General features: G+C 45.0%; 1 protein-coding gene across 1 annotated transcript in view; it reads left to right on the top strand.

Moving 5' to 3' along the window:
- DCPS (decapping enzyme, scavenger) overlaps window positions 1–21,110 on the top strand; it is a 66,692-nt gene that overhangs the window by 18,747 nt on the left and 26,835 nt on the right. The window contains exon 2 of the mRNA XM_050921731.1: window positions 1,239–1,407. Within this exon, the coding sequence (XP_050777688.1) occupies window positions 1,239–1,407 (169 nt within the window). The remainder of the gene's footprint in view (window positions 1–1,238; window positions 1,408–21,110) is intronic.

A 21,110-nucleotide genomic window follows, 5' to 3' on the forward strand; every position in this document is an offset into this window, starting at 1 on the left:
CTGGATGGCATATTCCCTTAGTTGCCCAGGGCAAACGTTCTTTGAAAAACGCCTGCTTCCTGGAGCACTCAGGTGAGTATTTGTACATCTGTTTTGTGTGTTAGCTGCTGACGCATCTGATGACTCTATCACAGTTCAGGGTGACTGCACCTGCACTTCCGTTCAGTGGTCCAGCCAGGGCACCCTCTCTTGGGCTTCCAGTCCCCAGCTGTTGCCTGTCTTGGGGGAGATCCAGGTCTCTCTTTCTTCAGACCTGGTATTCCCAGGCAGTACAGTTCCCTGCCTTCTCTTTGTTATGCACAGCAGAGGGAGGCTGCCCAAGCACATCTGCTTGCTTTCTCTTCAGAGACTGATAACAGAGTGATTGCTACAGTTACAGGTTACCACGCAGAGTTTTCTAAGCAGGCCGACACTATTCTTAAGGTTAAAAGTGTTAGAGAAAACAGTTAAAAGAAAAATAAAAGAACCTACACACGTGCTAATAAGCTTACCAGAGTTCATCCCAATTCTCACTTGGGTTATGGTGGGGTAAGTTCTCCTCTCTGCCCCCCCCACCCTAGGTGAGTCCTTGGGGTTACAGGTTATCTCACAGCTTCAGCACACCCATAACAAGTTCAGTCCACCCTTTTGTTCAGCTCAGGGGTCTTTGAGCTGGAGTTTCCAGAAGCAGGTAGTTAGTATACAGGGCGTATCTCTAATGGGTGGCTTGGGAGAGGGAGAATTTGCATTCTCCTCACCTCATGGCATTTCCTAAGGAAATCTATATCACACATATAGTACCAAAAAGATCTTTGAACTTCCTTGTGTCTTTCAGAGATCGCATTAATGTTACCTTCCTGCTAAAGAAGTGACATACAATCTGTCATTACTACATAAACATTTGCCTTTCCAGTACAATGTACCCCAAAGGTATTAACTTTAAATCAGTAAGGTTTAACTTAATCCAATAAAGTTCAATGAACATATTACAAGGTATTGCCAGTCTGTCACAGCCTCCACTTCTCTCCCTTACATGGCCCCCACATCCTCTTCAGAGTTAAGAACAGTCTCTACAACCATGCAGGTTAAGTGGTCAGAGGCAAGTATGCTGATGGCTGTTAGCAGGTGAGCTCTCCATCCCGCTGATGGGAAGCGGCTAGTGCTAGGAAGCTGCGTGGCTGCTGCAGTGATGGGGGTATATAAGTGCTGAGCTAGGATAAAATTGATGTATGCAGGCTGATCTTGACCTCTAACTCTAGGTGAATGGAGCCTCTGGCGATGCAAAGGATGCTGTAGTGATCCTGGAGAAGACTCCCTTCCAGGAGGAAAGCATCTCCGATCTGCTGAAGAAACACACGAGGTTGAAGCTCCAGATGTCCAATGATATCTACAGCACCTACCACCTGTACCCACCTCCGCAGCTGAGTGGTAAGCAGACAGAATGTGTGGAGACTCTCCGACAGCTGCTGGTAACCTAAAGAACCATGGTGCAGTGAGGGCTTCCCATGTCTTAGGCAACGTATTTGTGTGTTTCGGGAGGAGGGTGGGTCCAGTGTTACTGCTGTGCTGTGGTGAGGGGAAGAGAACCAGAGTGCTCACCTTGTAGTTAACCATATGGCTTAGCTGATAAAGCTCTGACTCTGAACATGCCATCTCTCCCTCTGTCAGTGGTGCTAATGATACTTCCCCATCTCTGAAGATGAGGCCATTGATGGGAGACTGTATATAATGCAAGCTGTTACTACGTTTGAAGAATTCCTCGCATCCACACCCAGAAAATTACCTTTATGCGGGTTCTTTTGATACAGTCGAATCCCCACCACAATTTAATAGAGAGCAGCAAACCTGGAGGGGATGGAAAAGAGAGGGAGAGATGGCATAAACCAAAGAACATGCATGCTTATCCATTCCCACATTCTCTCCTTCACTTGTACACAACCTTGGGTTCCTTGTCCTGTGTTAGGACATCACAAATAACCTTTGGGGAGTCGTTAACCTTTCCTGTGACAGCCTCCTCTCATTCTTGGACAACATCTCACATTTTCTTTTTGTTGGGCTAACATTTTCTTGTAGGACAGGCAAGTCACGTGCCAGCAGTGGGATTAATAGATGCCTGTGACCTTGAATGTCTGGTGCACACGGGCACCTGGGTTTATCTCCCTTTTTGTCTGCTTTGTAGTGATTTCACTCTTTCATGCATAACTGGTTAATAGTCAAATGTACTAGGTCAGGAATCTCACCATCTCCTGATGGCTGTGAAGCCTCTGTTTTTCCTAAGGAAGGAGGGACAGTTTAGTGCAATAAGGGGATTTGTGGAGGAATTTGCATGAGCCTAATCTGTAAGTCACCAATCTATTTTTGGCATTTCAAATGCCTCTCTCAAGGTAGTTTCTAGGCATCAGTTACAGAATTGAGCTTGTTTATAGGGAAGACAGCTCTTCATCATGCCCAACTTCAGTGGCTTGGAGTTTCCTCCGGTCTTCCCTCTTTTTTTTTTTTTGAATTGGAGATATACCTATCTCCTAGAACTGGAAGGGACCTTGAAAGGTCATCGAGTCCAACCCTCTGCCTTCACTAGCAGGACCAAGTACTGATTTTTGCCCCAGATCCCTAAGTGGCCCTCTCAAGGGTTGAGCTCACAACCCCGGGTTTAGCAGGTAAATGCTCAGACCACTGAGCTATCCCTCCTTTGTTACGGGGGGAAGGCTTTTTTCCAAAGGGCGTTTGGCACCAGGTTTGGGAGAAACATCTCTGATCTGGTCTCAGAGACACTGATTTTAGAACCACGGACTCTTTCTCTTGCACTGACTAAGATCAAACATGCTGCCCAGTTTCAATCCATTAACCGTGTAAAACTTGTACCATATAGCAGGTGGCTATAAATAAGAAGCTTTTACCTTCCTATGATGTCACATCCTAATAGTAGGAAAATGCCTTAGTTCATTGCAAGAAAGTATGATAAGGTGATTGTTCCCGTTGTCCAACATAAAGAGAACATTACAGAGGCTGCTGTCTGTTTCAGATCCTTTGCACGTTTACCATTCAGTAATTCAAGGGAATCTTGCTTTGTAGCTTGGTATTGTTTGGCAGTGCTTTTGAGTTGTCTGTTTCAGTGGGTGATGAGATGCAGTGATTTCCACAAGGTGGCATCGTTGCATTAGAGTGCCAGAATCTCTTTCCATAGTAGTAGTACTGAGTAATGAGAAACCTTAGGCACTGGTATTTGATTTCTCTTTTACCATCTTGCTACAGCAGTGTATAACTTTATCATCAGTCTGATGGCAGGAGTATTATTCTTCTCGATTTATATCAGGCCCAGGACCTTGTATTTAGTGGTCTAAGAATATATTTGGAGGGGGAAAAAAAACCAAAAAACCCTCAAATGGCTCTAGTTAACCCTCAGACATATTAATAAAATTCTTACCCCTCACATGCCTGGTTGTCCAATCTTGATGACAACCCATCCCTGAAAATAAAATAGAGGCCTGTGAAAAAGAGCAGCCTTGCATTTTCACCTGAACAGCACCAAATTCTAGCTTTGGAGGGACCATTGCAGGGTGCGAGTTCTGCTGGTGCAGGGAAGCCATATCTCGGCCACAATGGATCAGGCCGTCTAAAATGCCATGTATTACATAGACTAGACACCTGTGATTAAAGAAGTAATTACAGGGATGCTCACCTCTTACAGCCGTAGCAACACCTGCTATGTCTCAGGTGTGGTGCTGGACCGAGACCTAGCATGTGAACAGTTGACAATTTGCCTTGGGCTGTGTAGTTTTGATGCCAAGAATTCCTGAGTTGTAATCTCTGCTCTGCCACTGTGTCCTCTGTAGCTGTAGGCAACTCACTTCACTGTCCTACCTCAGTCTACCCATCTGTGAAATGGGGATGATATCTTCCTATGGGCATGTTGTGAGGACTAGTTCGTGTATGTAACCCATCTGAGGTCCTTGGATGGAAAGGTCTGTAAAAGCACAAGGGGAGGGAAAGTAGTTCAAGTTTGTAAAGTGCTTTGACACTATAAAAAGTAAAATGGAAATACTTGGGTGAGAGATCCCCTAGGCACTGCAGGAAGCAGTGTTAGTGACTCAATAATAGGTGTTCTTCCCTCTGAATCATAAAAAACAAATGCCTCACATGATTAGGGGCCTCGTGGTACCAGTGGCATCATCCTTCAGCTGCAACGTAAAACCCCAAACACTGCTGATTTCTGGCTACTAAAGATTCCATAGAAGACTCTTCTTGTTGCAGTGTCCTGACTAGATTCCCAACCCAGGTAATTCCATTCTGCCTCCCTGAATTTCCCCTGACCTTGCAGTTGGCAATGGGATTCTTCATCTCCTGACCTAAATTATGTAGAGCTGTAATATGCTTTGTAACAGCTGCCATGTTTTAGCCCAGAAGTGGCTGCGTTTCTCTGATTATACTGTAAAATGATTCCTATTGGTAAAGGGCTTTGGGGTGAGCAGTGCCATATAAATGATAAATTGATATTTGAAGCTTGAAATGGTGTGGACAGTTTCCTGAACCGGCTTCTTCTGATGTGACTAATTTACAGCAGTAAGTGGAATAACAGCATGCACATGGGAGATAGAGAGAAACTTGGCCATTTGGTTTAACCTCTCCTAGGCCAGGTTGCTCTAGCATCCTGACAAGACTTAACAAAAGGAAACGGGCTTAGCAGTGCAAGGGGAAAAGTTTGCTCCTCTTTCAAAACTACATGCCGTGCCAATTCGGGGCCTGTATTTAGTGTCCAGTAGAGCGCCAGTGGCCATAGAAGGTAGGAGCTTGGAGAAAAATTAAACTAAACCTAAGCCAAATCAGTGCATCCTAACCCGAAGGCCACTAGACCCAGGCTCTGAATTATCAAGCATGAGGAAGTTCCAGAGGCAATGCTGAGAGAGACCAAAGGCCAGGGGTGAAAGTAACACGGTAGCCAGGCATACCGGTAAAAGGTAGCCACCAGTACCGGCCCGTACTGCTGACTTCAATGTTGCTGCCCCTTTTGTGTCTCGCATCGGTGGCCTTGCCAGGTCCATAAGTGGCTGATGGGAGGGAGCAAAAGGGGCAGTGACATTAAAGTGGCAGCAGTGCTTTAACGTCGCTGCCTCTTTTACCACCCCCACCCCCTGGCTGCTGCCGACAGGGGGGAGGGGGCGTGCGGGGCAAAAGAAGTAGCTGCCCCGGGGCCATGATTTAAAAGGGCCTGGGGCTCGGGGTCCTGGGCAGCACGGGTCAGGGAGCTCAGATGAACTGACTGGGGGACCCTGACCCCCAGCCCCGCCCCTTCCACCTGAGGCCTCGCCCCTTCCAGGGGGGCCAGAGCAGCCCGTACCAGTAATAGCTCTATTTTACTTTCACCCCTGCCTAAGGCTGCCCCCGGAGACTCTCAGCCTAGAAACCCTCCAGACTGTCTTAGATGCCACAGAAGGATATACGAGGAAAGATGAGCTTCCTAGATGATAAGGCCTGGGACCACTAAAAGCTTTATAGAAAATTACCAATCCCTTGAGCTGCACTGAAGTCTGGCTTTTGGGCCTGATTTAACTCCCTCTGAAGTCGATGAATCTCCCCATTGATTTTAATGGGTGTTGGATCATACTGCTTGTCCCCGTAATGTCTGAAAAGTGATGCTCCAGCTGGGTGAAGAGGTCATGCTGCTGAAACCTGCAGGCTCAGTATCTGTTTTACACTTCAAACATCCTACCTCTTTGGCAGCATGTGAGTGTCACAAGTTGAAGGATCATTTTCCCCTTGCGCCCTGCCATGTCTTGGCCAGCCTTCCTCACAGGTGTGCCTGAAACACTCACTTTATTACTCTAGGAAACTTTCCTGTCTAGGGTTGTCTCCTGCCTTTACAATACGTAAACTGATATCCATAATGAAACCATCAAAGGGCCAGAAAGTGCGAGTTACACGTTTACATAGTTTTTTATTATATTTCCATGTGTTGTCGCTTTGTCATACACTGTTGCCTGTGTCAGACCTCACTGATAGCATTTTGCTGTTGCTGGACCAAACTTGTAATGTAAGAGAAGAACCTCCCAGCTTCCTCCAGTTAAGGCTGGGTTAATCCGCAAGGTTGCACTGGCATTTGCTGCCTATCCTGAATGGCTGGCAAAGTGCTGTGTGTGGGTTTTTTGGATTTTTTCCCCCCCCACTTCCTTGCTATACCTGAAGTGAGCATGAATTTTTCTCCCAGGAAGATAGGACAGAAGCAAGTGAAGTGAGGATGGAGAAATTGCACAGGGATTTGGAAGAGACTTGAGTTCTGTTCCCAGCTCTGCCACGCACTTGCTGTGCAAGTCACGGCACCTCCCTCTGCCTCACTTCTTCATCTGCAAGGTGAGGATAGAAACTTACCTCCCAGGAGGATTGGGAGTGCCTATAGACTCATAGACTCTAGGACTGGAAGGGACCTCGAGAGGTCATCGAGTCCAGTCCCCTGCCCTCATGGCAGGACCAAATACTGTCTAGACCATCCCTAATAGACATTTATCTAACCTACTCTTAAATATCTCCAGAGATGGAGATTCCACAACTTCCCTAGGCAATCTATTCCAGTGTTTAACTACCCTGACAGTTAGGAACTTTTTCCCAATGTCCAACCTAAATCTCCCTTGCTGCAATTTAAGCCCATTGCTTCTTGTTCTATCATTGGAGGCTAAGGTGAACAAGTTTTCTCCCTCCTCCTGATGACACCCTTTTAGATACCTGAAAACTGCTATCATGTCCCCTCTCAGTCTTCTCTTTTCCAAACTAAACAAACCCAATTCCTTCAGCCTTCCTTCATAGGTCATGTTCTCAAGACCTTTAATCATTCTTGTTGCTCTTCTCTGGACCCTCTCCAGTTTCTCCACATCTTTCTTGAAATGCGGTGCCCAGAACTGGACACAATACTCCAGTTGAGGCCTAACCAGCGCAGAGTAAAGCGGAAGAATGACTTCTCGTGTCTTGTTTACAACACACCTGTTAATAAACTCTGTATAAACTGCTTTGAGATCCTCATATGGAAGGTGCTATAGAAGCACTTTGTGTTGTTGATGCGTCAAATGCCTTTTTCTGTTCCTGAAGGGGCTTGTTTATTTTTCCCTTCTGTGTTTGCATTCTCTCACACCCATGCATACCCAGGCCTCCAATTTGCTTTACCCAGTGAAGGAGAGTGAAAAAAACTTGGCTTAATGTGGTTTGTAGACTACATGCTGTAACTAGTATAAAAATGGGCCCCGCTGAGAATGTGGGGCTAGGGGCTGGGATTGATCAGGCTGAAAGATTTTAACAGGGACTTGCATTAGCTGTGGCTTAAAGAATGGTCAGCGTGACAACTGGAACATGGAGGTTTGTCCAGGTGCATGTTGTCTCTCACCTGCTGAGTGACAACTTTTGAGTCCTGCATTATCTCCCATGGTCCTCTCTGCATCTCCACCTCCCTCTGGAAAGCAAGGAGGTCACACCTCTGAAGAACAGGGTGACCGGGTGTCCCGATTTTTATTGGGCAGTCCTGATATTCAGGACTTGGTCTTATAGAGGTGCCTATTGCCTCTGACCCACCTCCCAAATTTTCACACTTGCCTTCTGGTCACTCTACTGAAGAGCCACATCTTTTACTCCTGGGGCAATTCTGTGCCAAAATATTTAAAATTCTGCACCAAACAATTCTGTACACAATATTTTGAAATTCGGCATACATTATTTGTCAAAATAAAGCAATATAATCACACTGGCTTCAGTTATTTTAGTAATTTATTTAAATTGCAATACAATGGATGGAGAATGGGAGTGGGGAGCACTGGAGGAAATCCCCAACCCCCCTTTGTTTAATAGTAATGTAGCTAGGTTTAACTCTTTATTTCTAGTTATTATTCAACAAATATCTGCAGCCATATGCTCAGTGTTGCATCACAGGCAACTGAAGAGCAAGTGAGGGCTGGGGAATCAAACTCACAATTTATATTGGGTACTGGCCATCGCCACAAAGGTACCAAACAGTTCATGGAGCCAATTTTGATAGGACATTTTTTTCAGTCAAAAAATTTAGACCAGTTCTACTCACTAAAGCACCATAAGCATTTATAGGGCCATACTGTCCTTTGCACCACTGTGGTAGTGTAAAGGAGTCTTTTTACACCTGTTTTATACTCCTAGGGGAATTCACAAAGACAATGGGAACAATTCACTAAGCAGGCAGGCTGCTACATTCTGTTCTGCCTGAGGGGACAGAACCTGCCTCACACCTACCTCCTCAGAAATATCCCAGAGTCTTGCCCCTGCATGCCAAGTGTGTCATAATAGCAAGCAAGAGGGACAGAGTATCTCTCTCTCTCTTTCTCACGTGCACGACTGCCCGTGATTTACTCTCTGTGGTGATTTACATGTGTACGGCTGCTCTGGGCACCTGAACCAACCTGCCTGAGCTGCTGGGGAGGAGCTCGTGGCTGCTCTTGTGGCCTCCCTTTGCTTCCCTCAGAAGTAATTTTTCTGCAAGGAAGCAAAAAAATCTGCAGAGGACATGAATTCTGCGCATGCGCAGTGACGCGGAATTCCTGCAGGAGTAACATCTATTTTTGTGCTTTATAATGTTTAAAAAGTCCTGCTAGAGAGCGTCAGTAGGAGAGTTAATGGAAACCTTGGAGGGGCTGCAGAGGCAATAGGAGTGCAGTATGTGCATGCAATGAATTATTGTGCCACCTTGCAGCAGGGACCCAGCCAGCTGCCTATTGCACTGCCAGGATCTGATCAGCAAGATCAGTCGAGGTACTAATTCCCTGACATTTTTCAGCAACAGTCCTTGCCATTCAGATCGGAAGCTGTCACTGTGCAGTGGCTGTGTGAAGGTTCAGAGTCTAGTAAGCCTCTCTTGACTAGAATATGGATGACTTATGGGACCTTAATCTCGTCAGCTTCCTATGCCGACATCTCATTAAAATTTCACAGAGGAAGATGTAAGTAAGGTAAATAATGAACTCGGCAAGGAGAAATCTTCCAACCCTCCAGCCCTTTTTGGCAGTTTATGTCCCACTTTCACAGAGTGAAAATCATTATTTTTTTAAAGGAAATTCTACCTATAAGGAAATGAGACCCTTGATGTATCAGCTGCCTTGCTCCCTGAAGAGCTTCAGAAACTGCAACATAGACTTCTCCTTTTTGACGAGGCTCTGCAAGTTTCTCGTTGCTTTCCCAAATTTGTTACATGCTGCTCCAGGCTTCAGAAATCAGTGGAGTCTAATCACTTGATTCTCATCTCTCTGCTGCACAGTTGGTGCTGGTAGTGTGGGTGGTCCTTCTTGGTGTCTAGCAGATTGCTGTGTGGTCTTGGTAGCTGCATTTGTAGACCAATCACTTTAGCTGACCCAGCTCCGAGTTTCTGGCTCTATGCTTTCCTGTCACTGGAGATAACAGGCGAAGTCCCAGTTAGATCTCAGAGGTTTGTAAGGCTTACAGAAGAGCGCATTGTTTTGAATGATTTCAAACAAGCAGTTGGCATCTTGAGCAGGTTCACAAGGTCAAGATGGGAGTCAGCAGGAGAAATTAAGATAAATAGGCCTGAGGTAGGGGAAACACATACCAATGAGAATTTAAGCCTTAATTCCTTGCCAGGTTATAATTCAGTTTTCTCTTGCCTGCATAGATGGGGCTAAACAGCATTTTAACCAAGTTATGAAATTGTATTAACCTGTTGCAATCAGGGATCTAAAATGATTCAGCATCTGTGGTTAAAGCATAGCTTTTTCCAATCTCTGCCCATCTCTATAGCATCTAGGCCCCAGCTTGTGGGAATGAAACATACAGTGGGGACTTCACCCCTTGAAGTTAAGGGGAAATCGTTTCCTGCAAACCCTTTCAAGAGAGGAATTTGCAACTTCAAACTGTTAATGTGGGAGCCTACTGTTAAATCAATTACGTAAGGGGTAAACACATAGCAGGAGAATCAGTATGTTTCCTCTTTCTATTAGTTGACTTCAGATGGAAGTCTCAAAAAACAGAACACCTTTATTTGTGCAGGACATGTTCTTTTCACTTAGTGCTCTGCGGGCTGAAGGCCATGGCAGGTTCTGATTTAATCTGTAGTTTCCTGATCACTGCATGTGGTGATTCCCCCATGACCACCACCACCACCCCCCCGCCCCCGCTGCTAAGTGAAGCTGATTCTTCACCCTTCTATGGTATAAGGCTAATACGGATGCTATTTTAATTAAAGCTTGTTAGCATACTTAGGGAGGCCTGGAACGCTGATTAAATTGCTGTGTGTGTGTGTGGTCAGACCTGGGTTACCTTAAGTGAATGACTTTCCCTCTCTGTGCCTCAGTTTCCTATCTGTAAAATGGGGATAATAACTCTTCCCTATCTCAGAGGAGTTGTGTGAGGGTTAATCAATTAAAATTTGCAACGCTTGGATACTGTGATAAGTGTCATGGAAATGGCTAGTGTTAAGACCCAGGTCCTTGGTCGTAGATGAGGGCACATAACTTAGCTAGGTGGGTGTAGCTTGACAACACAGGAGACTGAAGCTTTCCGTATACGCTGTTCAGAGACTTTTATTTAAATTACTGTTGCCTTTAATCAACCCACAGTTACCTTATTACCAGGCAGGATTCTGACCAAGTCGTAGTACTGAGGATCAAGTGATTACACTTACATCTTTTATTGAAGATGCAAGACAGAAGATCAGCACAGTTCGGCAGCGTGGACTAATTCTAACATTATACTCCATGATCCCGGAGAAGAAATTTGTAGCGTTTATTATGCAGATGATTTCTAATAGAATAGTGACCATCACTATTCTGATGAATCAACCATGTCATATGAACAACGGACTTCCCCAAGGACCTGTATTGGCTCCAATGCTCTTTAATATACATGCAGCTGATCTGCTGCTCATCTTGGCAACTCAATTCGTGTATGCTGATGACATCTGCCTGAAAGTAGCCAGAAGGAGCTTTGAGGAGCTGGAGTCCTGCCTGTCATCTGATCTTGACCCCTTGGCCAAGTACTTTTCAAAGTGGTGACTTAAACTAAATGTACTAAAGACTGTGCCATTTTGTTTCCATCTCATCACCTGAATCTCACTGGCAGCTGTGGGTCCTTCTGAACAACCAACCGATCATTTTTTAACTGTATCTTACTTATTTGAGGATAAAGCTTGACCAGACTCTCCTTTTGACAACACCATCAGGAAGACGGGTGGTAAAATCCAGTCGAAAGTTGCACTCCTCTGCAGGTTTTCTGGCAACTCATGGGGTGTTAGCACTGCAATCTTATGGAAATCTACCAATGCCCTAAGTATTGCACCCTGCTGAATACAGTATGGTAGTTTGGGGCTTGCCGGGGTTCAGCTTCTACCAGCTGTTTTTCATCCCTTTAAGAAAGGGAGAAAGAGTGATCCGAGTAACTATAGGCCTGTTAGTTTGACATCTGTAGCATGTAAGGTCTTGGAAAAAATTTTGAAGGAGAAAGTAGTTAAGGACGTTGAGGTCAATGGTAATTGGGACAAAGTACAACATGGCTTTACTAAAGGTAGATCGTGCCAAACCAACCTGATCTCCTTCTTTGAGAAGGTGACAGACTATTTAGACAAAGGAAATGTGGTAGACCTAATTTACCTCGATTTCAGTAAGGCATTTGACACGGTTCCACGTGCGGAATTATTAGTCAAATTGGAAAAGATGGAGATCAATATGAAAATTGAAAGGTGGATAAGGAACTGGTTAAAGGGGAGACTACAACGGGTCATACTGAAGGGTGAACTGTCAGGCTGGAAGGAGGTTACTAGTGGAGTTCCTCAAGGATCGGTTCTGGGACCGATCTTATTTAACCTTTTTATTACTGACCTTGGCACAAAAAGCAGGAATGTGTTAATAAAGTTCGCGGATGACACGAAGCTGGGGGGTATTGCTAACACGGAGTAGGACCGGGATATCATACAGGAAGATCTGGACGACCTTGTAAACTGGAGTAATAGTAATAGGATGAAATTTAATAGTGAAAAGTGCAAGGTCATGCACTTAGGGATTAATAATAAGAACTTTAGATATAGATTGGGGACTCATCAGTTGGAAGCAACAGAGGAGGAGAAGGACCTTGGGGTATTGGTAGATCACAGGATGACTATGAGCCGCGAATGTGATATGGCCGTTAAAAAAGCTAATGCGGTTTTAGGATGCATCAGGCGAAGTATTTCCAGCAAAGATAAGGAGGTGTTAGTACCATTATATAAGGCGCTGGTGAGACCCCACCTGGAATACTGTATGCAGTTCTGGTCTCCCATGTTTAAGAAGGATGAATTCAAACTGGAACAGGTTCAGAGACGGGCTACTAGGATGATCCGAGGAATGGAAAACCTGTCATATGAAAGGAGACTCAAAGAGCTTGGCTTGTTTAGTCTAGCCAAAAGAAGGCTGAGGGGGGATATGCTTGCTCTTTATAAATATATCAGAGGGATTAATATTAGGGAGGGAGAGGAATTATTTACGCTTAGTACCAATGTAGGCACAAGAACAAATGGGTATAAACTGGACACTAGGAAGTTTAGACTTGAAATTAGACGAAGGTTTCTAACCATTAGAGGAGTGAAGTTCTGGAACAGCCTTCCAAGGGGAGTAGTGGGGGCAAAAGACATATCTGGCTTTAAGATTAAGCTTGATAAGTTTATGGAAGGGATAGTATGACGGGAGAGCCTAATTTTGGCAATTGATCTTTGATTATCGCCAGATAAGTATGCCCAGTGGTTGGTGATGGGATGTTGGATGGGATGGGATCTGAGTTACTGCAGAGAATTCTTTTCTGAGTGCTGGCTGGTGAGTCTTGCCCACATGCTCAGGGTTTAGCTGATTGCCATATTTGGGGTCGGGAAGGAATTTTCCTCCGGGGCAGATTGGCAGAGGCCCTGGAGGTTTTTCGCCTTCCCGTGCAGCATGGGGCATGGGGCATGGGTCACTTGCTGGTGGATTCTCTGCAGCTTGAGGTCTTCAGATCACAATTTGAAGACTTCAATAACTCGGGCATAGGTTAGGGGTTTGTTATAGAAGTGGATGGGTAGGGTTCTGTGGCCTGTTTTGTGCAGGGGGTCGGACTAGATGATCACATTGGTTCCTTCTGACCCTAGAATCTATGAATCGATGAATCCAAGAGCTGATTCCATCTAAGAATTAGGCCGCCTTGGGGGTAGTGATGTGGACATCTGTGGTGAAGGATTGGTAAAGCTGTGTATTACCTATATATTGCAGTCCATGTGGTCTGACAAGTTCATCTAGTGAGGTTGAAAAGAACTAGAGGGGAAATGACATCTCTTCTGCCCTGCGTTTCCAGCGTATTTGAGTAAAACTGTGTTTACAAGATTAAATAAATAAATAAAATCTGTGTGCTCTACACTCAGAATAAATCCATTCCTGTCTCAGTCAGGTTTCACTTCCTTGCTGTTTGTGGGATTCTCATCCTGTTAATTCTGCCATCATCCATCAAGTTTTCTGGGAAAACTGAAGTTGGCAAGACTTGAATTACTTATGCAAAAAAGAAGCAGAAAAAAATCCTTTCCAGTCCTTTTTTCAGCACAAAGAAGAAAATAGGATTGTGTCCTCTTTTCACTTTCTTTGGAGGCCACCTGTATATCATTGTCCATCAGGAAAGAGACACTAATATGTAAAGTGAGAAATTCATTTGAAAATACTTTGGTTACAGTTAGCTTTTGAGTCACGCAATGAACACTATCTTGTTGGAGTCAGACCTAGTTTGAGACACTGGCTCTAGGGGGCAGTGGGGACTTGCTGTTGGAAAATGTTAACCAGTTTCCTACATCCATGAGTGGCTTAATAATCAGAAGAGAAACAGTTTTTAACTTCTAAAAATCAAAAGCAGTTTCCATGATTGTTTTAAACCAATCATTGGTCTTGAGAGAGATCATTTAGCACTAAGCCTTTGTGATCCATCTACATAGATCTGTGGAGACAAACATTAAATATTCTTTTAATGTGCTTCAAAAACTGGGTTGAATTGATTTCCCTAAAACCAGTACTCTCTGTATACTGCTGGTTTAAACAAGTTCCCTGCCACACATTAATGCCTGTTCAACAATTTTCTCTTTCTCATTCAATAGGCAACTTACTGTAAGTCAGAAAGTTTGAAATGCTGACAAAACACAACCCATAGTTCCCTAGCTAACGTTGCTGAATAATCGGAGAGCAGAGTTTGCTTCCACAGCAGAAGTAAGAGTTTCTCATGCCAAAGGCTCCATGAGTAAAATCCAAATCAATTAAACAATGTATTTCTTAACTTTTTATTTGTGCTGGTCTGTTTGTGTAGCTGACATCTGGTTTCTTTTAAGTTACTATCCGGAGCCTGTCATTCATATTTTGTGGGACAGCATGAGTATTCCAACTGTGCTTAGTAAGCAGTGTTTCCAAGTGCCAACAAAAAATGGTCTGATCTAGTCTAGCCACTGAAAGATGTTGCATTTTCTGGAAAATCTACAGGGTTTATGTGAACGGCACCTGGAAGCACAGTTGTAGTTCAAGGTCTTTCCTTATGAAACCTGTTTCGGAGGATGTTCTAGTTAGCTATGCATTTTAATGATTAGCAAGTTCATGGGTATCTGTCATTGTGTGTAGGAGAGCTGAGTGCTTCCGCAACACACGGAGAGTGAAACTTACCGCTGTAGTCTCCTGAGCTCCCTCACAGCAGAACATCAGTGATTTGAATTCTAGTGACCTCACTCGGCGGCTGAGCACATGGGGTGGAGAGGTTGCAGAGGAGAGTCTAGAAGCTAGGGAGAAAATGATTGTCATACACGAAGTGATACTGCTTCCTGCAGATCCAGGTGGTACCCTGTTCCAGGCGGCAGAAGCCGAAAATGCGCTCAAATGAGCTGCACCATCGAAATCTCTTTACCTTCGAGGTGCTCTAGCACTTTCAAGTCTCTCTCCTTTTGTCAGTCCGTCCCTATCTGGACAACACTACATGCTAAAATGATTAGTAAAGCTTTCAGCAGCAATGCAGGATGGGAGGATAGAACCTGGAAACAAAGGAAGAATAAGGGAGAGAACAGATGAGGGAGAACAACCCAGAAAGGGGAGGTCGGACTCAGGAAAGATCTTACAAACCTATGCGCCTTGTTCCAGGGGTATTTCTAGATGTTGACTATACTCTTTCAAGTTCTCCATGGCTGGGGAACCAGCCACTTGAAAGATTTCTTCTCCCACCCACAAATCCTTCCAGTGCATTACAGCAGTGGCTAAGTCATGGTAGTCCCTAAGTGTGGACAACTGAGGAGCAGAGGCTGAGAGATTTTGGTGGAGTCTCCTTAGCTCTGCAGCTTGCTCCCTGTGGCTGTCCATTAGGGTTAACGTGTTGGCCTTTTGAGAAGGCTGAATGGCAACCAAGTCTTTGCCTGATAAGGTCTAAATTATGGAAGCATTTTTCTTTTTCCTGATGAGTGGATAATTAGGGAAGCATTTTCATTACAGGATATAAACTGGCCATCAGGAAGTTTAGACTTGAAATTAGAAGAAGGTTTCTAACCATCAGAGGAGTGAAGTTCTGGAACAGCCTTCCAAGGGGAGCAGTGGAGGTAAAGACGTATCTGACTTCAAGAATAAACTTGATAAGTTTATGGAGAGGATGGTAAGATGGGATAGCCTAATTTTGGCAATGAATTGATCTCTGACTATTAGTGGTAAATATGCCCAATGGCCTGTGATGGGACACTAAATAGGGTGGGATCTGAGTTACTACAGAGAATTCTTTCCTGGGTGTCTGGCTGGCGAGTCTTGCCCACGTGCTCAGGGTTTAGCTGATCGCCATATTTGGGATCGGGAAGGAATTTTCCTCCAGGGCAGATTGGCAGAGGCCCTGGGAGGTTTTCCCCTTCCTCTGCATGATGGGGCACAGGTCCATTCCTGGAGGATTCTCTGCACCTTGAAGTCTTTAAACCACAAGTTGAGGACTTAAATAGCTCAGGCATAGATCAGGGGTTTGTTACAAGAGTTGGTGTGTGAGATTCTGTGGCCTGCGTTACGCAGGAGATCAGACTAGAAGATCATTATGGTCCCTTCTGACCTCAAAGTCTATGAGTCTATGAAAGGGCTCAATGCACAGTAGGTTAAAGCTGGATACTTAGCTGAGAGAACTATACAAATGTGTTCATAAGTCAGAGAGAACTGTCCTGAGCGTACTAGAGATGGGGATTTTGTGTCATGTTGTTGACCGTGTCCGCTACTGCTTTTTGCTGGTTATTGAAGTGAATACCTGAAGGTTAAATGAGAGCAAGTGTAGGACAGAAGAGAATCAAAGAGAGACGGGTCCTGGGGAAGATTGCAAACTTGTCATTAAAACATTCCATTACTATTTCTGTGGCATCCTAGCTGGGCAGGGTGCTTTTCAGGAACAGTGTTAATTTACTTAAAAGAATAGGCAATATTATCAATTAGGAGCCAAACAACCGCTGCTTCCATTTCTCTTTAAGGGAAAACGTGTATTGTCACTTGTTCCCATCCAAAACAAAGTGTCAAACCCTGCAGGCATCTTGCCCTAATTCAAACCTTGAATACATTTCAATTTGTTAAAAAGCTTACCTCATTAATACTGCTGTCTGTGCGCTTGGGTAGGATGAGAGAAGAGAGGACAAGGCTTCTCTGCTTCAGCTGGCTCAGTTGGGACTCCCCATAGTGCGCTCCTTTTAAATTTGCATTGGATTGAAATTTGACGCACTCAGCTAGATATGAATTTCTAAAGTATCTTGGAGAGAGTGCAGGAGAGACTGCAGTATGTGGGAGGAATGGGGGGGGCAAAGAGGAGGTGGCTAAAAAGCTAGAATACTAAACACATCTGAAACTGGAATGCTGCAATATCTGTGTTAGCTTTTTTTGGTCATAATGGGTCATTCTTCAGAAGGAGCTGCTAACTGTCTGAGCAGGGTTGCTTACTTCTTTAATTAAGCAAGGTAAAAACCGTGGAAAGATGGCGCCAAATGTGGATGGAAACACAGGGATTGCTGGGATGTGAAGCAATGCATCACGGGGCGTTGGGACAGGAACCAGAATGATCCTCACCTTCCGCCCCCTTCCCACAACCCACAACGCCAGAATGGGAAGAGGTGCTCTGTGGGATAGCTGCCCATAATGCACCACTCCCAACACTGCTGCAAATGTGGCCACACTGCAGTGCTTTCCCTACGCAGCTGTACAAAGACAGCTTTAACTCCCAGCGTTGTACAGCTGCCAGTGTAGCCAGACTCTAAGACAAAAAACTATCCTGACATAACACTCTGGGTTTGAGTGAAAGCCGGGCAAGATATAGACTTCCATCAAAGTGCACGTTGTCCTTGTACTTTATATTCCACCTTCATTGTGTCTCAGCTTCGTAGTGTATATGATCCCTGTCCTATGTTAGATGTTGGAACAAACAGCTGGACATCTGGAGGGGGGTTGCCATCATTGATTGTACAGGTTTGTTGCAACACCGGTCGTGAAGACTTCAGCTGTGGTCCAGCTGAATCAGTGCATGCTGCAGTGGCTTCTAGCCAGTGTAGATGGGGCGCCTCAATCAGTGCAGTTGTATCAGTTGAACGAGATTTCATAAAAATAGGGGCTTGCAGAGTCCCAACGTGCACTGGAGTAAGCACAGCTACAAGGCACCCAGTGTGTGGATGCACCAGAATGATTCCATGGGACCTGATAACCCATTTCCAGGATGAGCTGCCCAGGTAGCCATTTTGTGCAATCAGAGTACCTACAGTGGCTCTCCTGTGTGGCTCCTGTTTGCTTCTCTCAGGGCTTGGCTACACTTGCGAGTTAGAGTGCATTAAAGCAGCCCTGGGCACCCTAGCTCACTACCTGTCCACACTGGCAAGGCATGTAGAGCGCTCTGACTCCAGGACTAGAGCGCTCCTGGTACTCCACCTTGGTGAGAAGATTAACGCTTGGTGTGCCTTGGCTGAAATGCCCGGGCGTCAGTGTGAAGCAGGTGTTGCAGTGCTGCGTTCTAATCAGCTCCGGAAACGTCCCATAATCCCCTTAAATCAAGTGGCCACTCTTGTCATTGTTTTGGAATTGCTGCAGGAATGCGGATATGCCCTTTGAAAGCTCTGTTTCTGACAGCTGGCTGCTTATCTGCGCCAAGACAAAGCAGCCATTACTGTGGAATGCTGTGTGTCTGTGTGAGAGAGAGAGAGAGAGGCGGGGGGCGGGATCTGCTGCTGTCTGAATTTACAAGACAGCATGCTGACATGCTCTCAGCCCCCCCAAAAACCCACTCCCTCTTCCACCACATACATACAACACAGTCCATGTCACACTTCACACACACACACACCCCCATTTGAAAAGCACGTTGCAGCCACTTGCATGCTGGGATAGCTACCACAATGCACTGCTCCCTGTGGCAGTTGCAAGAGCTGCTAATGTGGCCACGCCAGTGCGCTTGCAGCTGTCGGTGTGGACAGATTGCAGCGCTTTCTCTCCTGAGCTCTGTGAGGGCTGGTTTAACTCAAAGCTCTCTACATCTGCAAGTGTAGCCATGCCCTCAGGTTTTGTCTACACTAGAAGTTTTTAACTCCGTTTAACTGTCAATTATGAGTTGTTCCAGGATAAATCACGAACATTTGTGGAGTCTTCACACTCGCGTGTATAAGCAAGTCAGTTAATTCAATTTTAAAAACCTCTAGTTCAGACAATCCCCCACACCCCGCTGAGAGCTCAGAACCACAGGCTGAGCAGAGGATAGAGTGACTCATTTAACTCATCAGCTCTTTTAGGATTCAGTCATAAATGCTATTTCAGTATGTATCTAGTTTCTCAGGAACTGTATCATTTTTAAAGGAAAAACCAATGCAGTTGGTCACCAACGACTGGAAAGATTTAGCAGTTTAGTGGTTAGCATTGCCTTGTTGTTGTCTGTGCAGAGGACCATGGCTGTGGCTAGGTGAAGCTGTTCAATGTGAATCAAGCTGATCCCTCGCATACCAGATCTGAAGTTCCAGGCACCTAACTGAAGTCAGGGTCTGAACTTGATCTGTGTTAAAACAGCTTCTCTTGCTTTAGTCATGTACGTTAATTAGTGGTCTCCGGAAGTTCCGGGGTAGGTGAGCCCTTTAGAAGTGAAATGATCATTAATGAACCACAGTCTGCATTCCGCTTTCTTTCGTAGTCTTTAATTCTCGACCACAGTTGTGCCTTAAGGGTTTATTTTTCCTTTCCACTGCACTGGGTTCTAGGAATGTATAAAGTGCATTAAGCTGCGATCGCCACTGAAAGCAACAACTCAGAAACTGTAGATCTAATGGTGCCTATTTCTTGTTGGCAAGTTTTTGATCAAATGTTGGGGAATGAGCCACAAATGGTGTGCAGTCCTCAGCACTGGAAAGCCCAGGCTTAAGGAGGAACTCTGCAAAAAATGCTGGAGAGCTTACTTTCCAGACTGCGTGAAAAATAGTAGTCTCCAGTAACCAAGTCTGCCGCGACTTCAATCTGTACCCTCGCTTGAAGGCAAGAAATTGAGATGCCGAAGTTTCTTCTGGCAACTCTGAATTTTTCAGAATGTTTTTGTCTACATTGCTGTTGTGCTGCTCATGTTTGTGTTTTATTTTAAACGGCCTTGTCTTGAGGGGGATTAAGCAAAGTCATGGCGTTCTCTTTTGCTCTTACCTCATCCAGAGAAGTGCTAACCGATGGCTGGAAACTGCTCTCGTTTGGACATGTGTATGGTGGGAATCGGACCAGACTCTCCTTGTGGTTGCCATTTTCATATTTCAGCATTTTCCTGTGGATTTCATTAAGCTAGGTTTGGCATGAAATGAAAAGGCCCTGTCTCCCAGCTTGTGCAGCTCTGACCTAAAAAATGTTATATCCTGGCTTTAAGGACAAATAGATATTTATGTTATCCAGACTTAGACATATATATATTTACACTAAGCACAGTCACCGTGTATACACTAAGCTTTCTAACTGAGGGTCTCCAAATGCTGCATGATGGATAAATCTCTTAGACTCCATGAGCCTGGCAGCTATGGTATTTAACCCCATTTTACATACGAGGAAACAAAATCATTTTGTGTCCCGATGCCTTACTCACCATTATGCAGTCTGGTTAGCGAAGCAATGTTAGAGCTGTAATTAAAACTCAGGGTCTCCCTAATCCCCGTTCTGTACCCTAGTCACTACACCATATTGCCTTCCTGATATATAAAATGCTCAGCATACATCTCGAAGCCTAAATCTGAATTGACAGGTACTGTGCAGTGTTTGTGGAGGCAATCCATGCTGAAAAAGTAAATGTGGGAGAGGGGACCCTTTAGGTTGGATAAAATATTTTCATTTGAAAAGTCCCCGATTGCTTGCTAGGACTGAGTGAAACTGCCTCTCCCATGCCCTCCCGGACCCCCCGCGCACCCACCCACCCACCTTTTGTTTCAAATGGATCAGATTGTCGTTCAAGATTTTGTTTTTCCATCTCCTACATTAAACTTTAGAGCTGCTTTCCATAACAGCAAGAGGATTGATCACACACTTAAAGTTACAGGAGGTTCTGTGCTACGCACTGAATCCTCAACTAAAGAGCTTAAAAGCAGGGCTTTTTAAATTTCTTTGTTGTTGTAATGCTGTGGTTGGATTCATTGCTGAGGTCAAAGCTGTCAGGCTGCAGGGGTAGAAGGCTATATCCCCTATCCTGCTGTGGAAAGTATATGCCAAGAACTTTAATCTCAAGATTAAACAAATTGTTTTTCCATTGTGAGCTATAAACACTGTCCAGTGTCAGCTGGATCTAGGAATAAGTAATTGAATCACTGAAGCTTTCTTTCTCTGAGCCTTCTCTTCAATTGCATTGAGAGCTTTTCCAGTTTTCTTTGGACACCATCCCTCTCCGTGCTTGGGAGGAAACCAGATTGGATGCATCTTTGGTGGGGAGCATGTAAACGGTGAGGCACTGGCTTTGCATCTTGCCTCCATTCGCCTGGGAATCGGCAGGAGACCCTCTGCCAGAGCTCTGCAGGGAGAGAATGAGGAAGGGAGTTGTACTCCATGACACATCCCCTGTCTCTGGTAGGGAGGATCCAGGTCCATATCTGTACCAAAGCTAATGCACTAACTTAGACTCTGCCTTTGTATCTTCCTGGGAGTGTGGAGCTGGTTGGTCAACAGGAAGCT

Source organism: Gopherus flavomarginatus, chromosome 13, assembly GCF_025201925.1.
Source record: "Gopherus flavomarginatus isolate rGopFla2 chromosome 13, rGopFla2.mat.asm, whole genome shotgun sequence".
NCBI lineage: Eukaryota > Metazoa > Chordata > Testudines > Testudinidae > Gopherus > Gopherus flavomarginatus.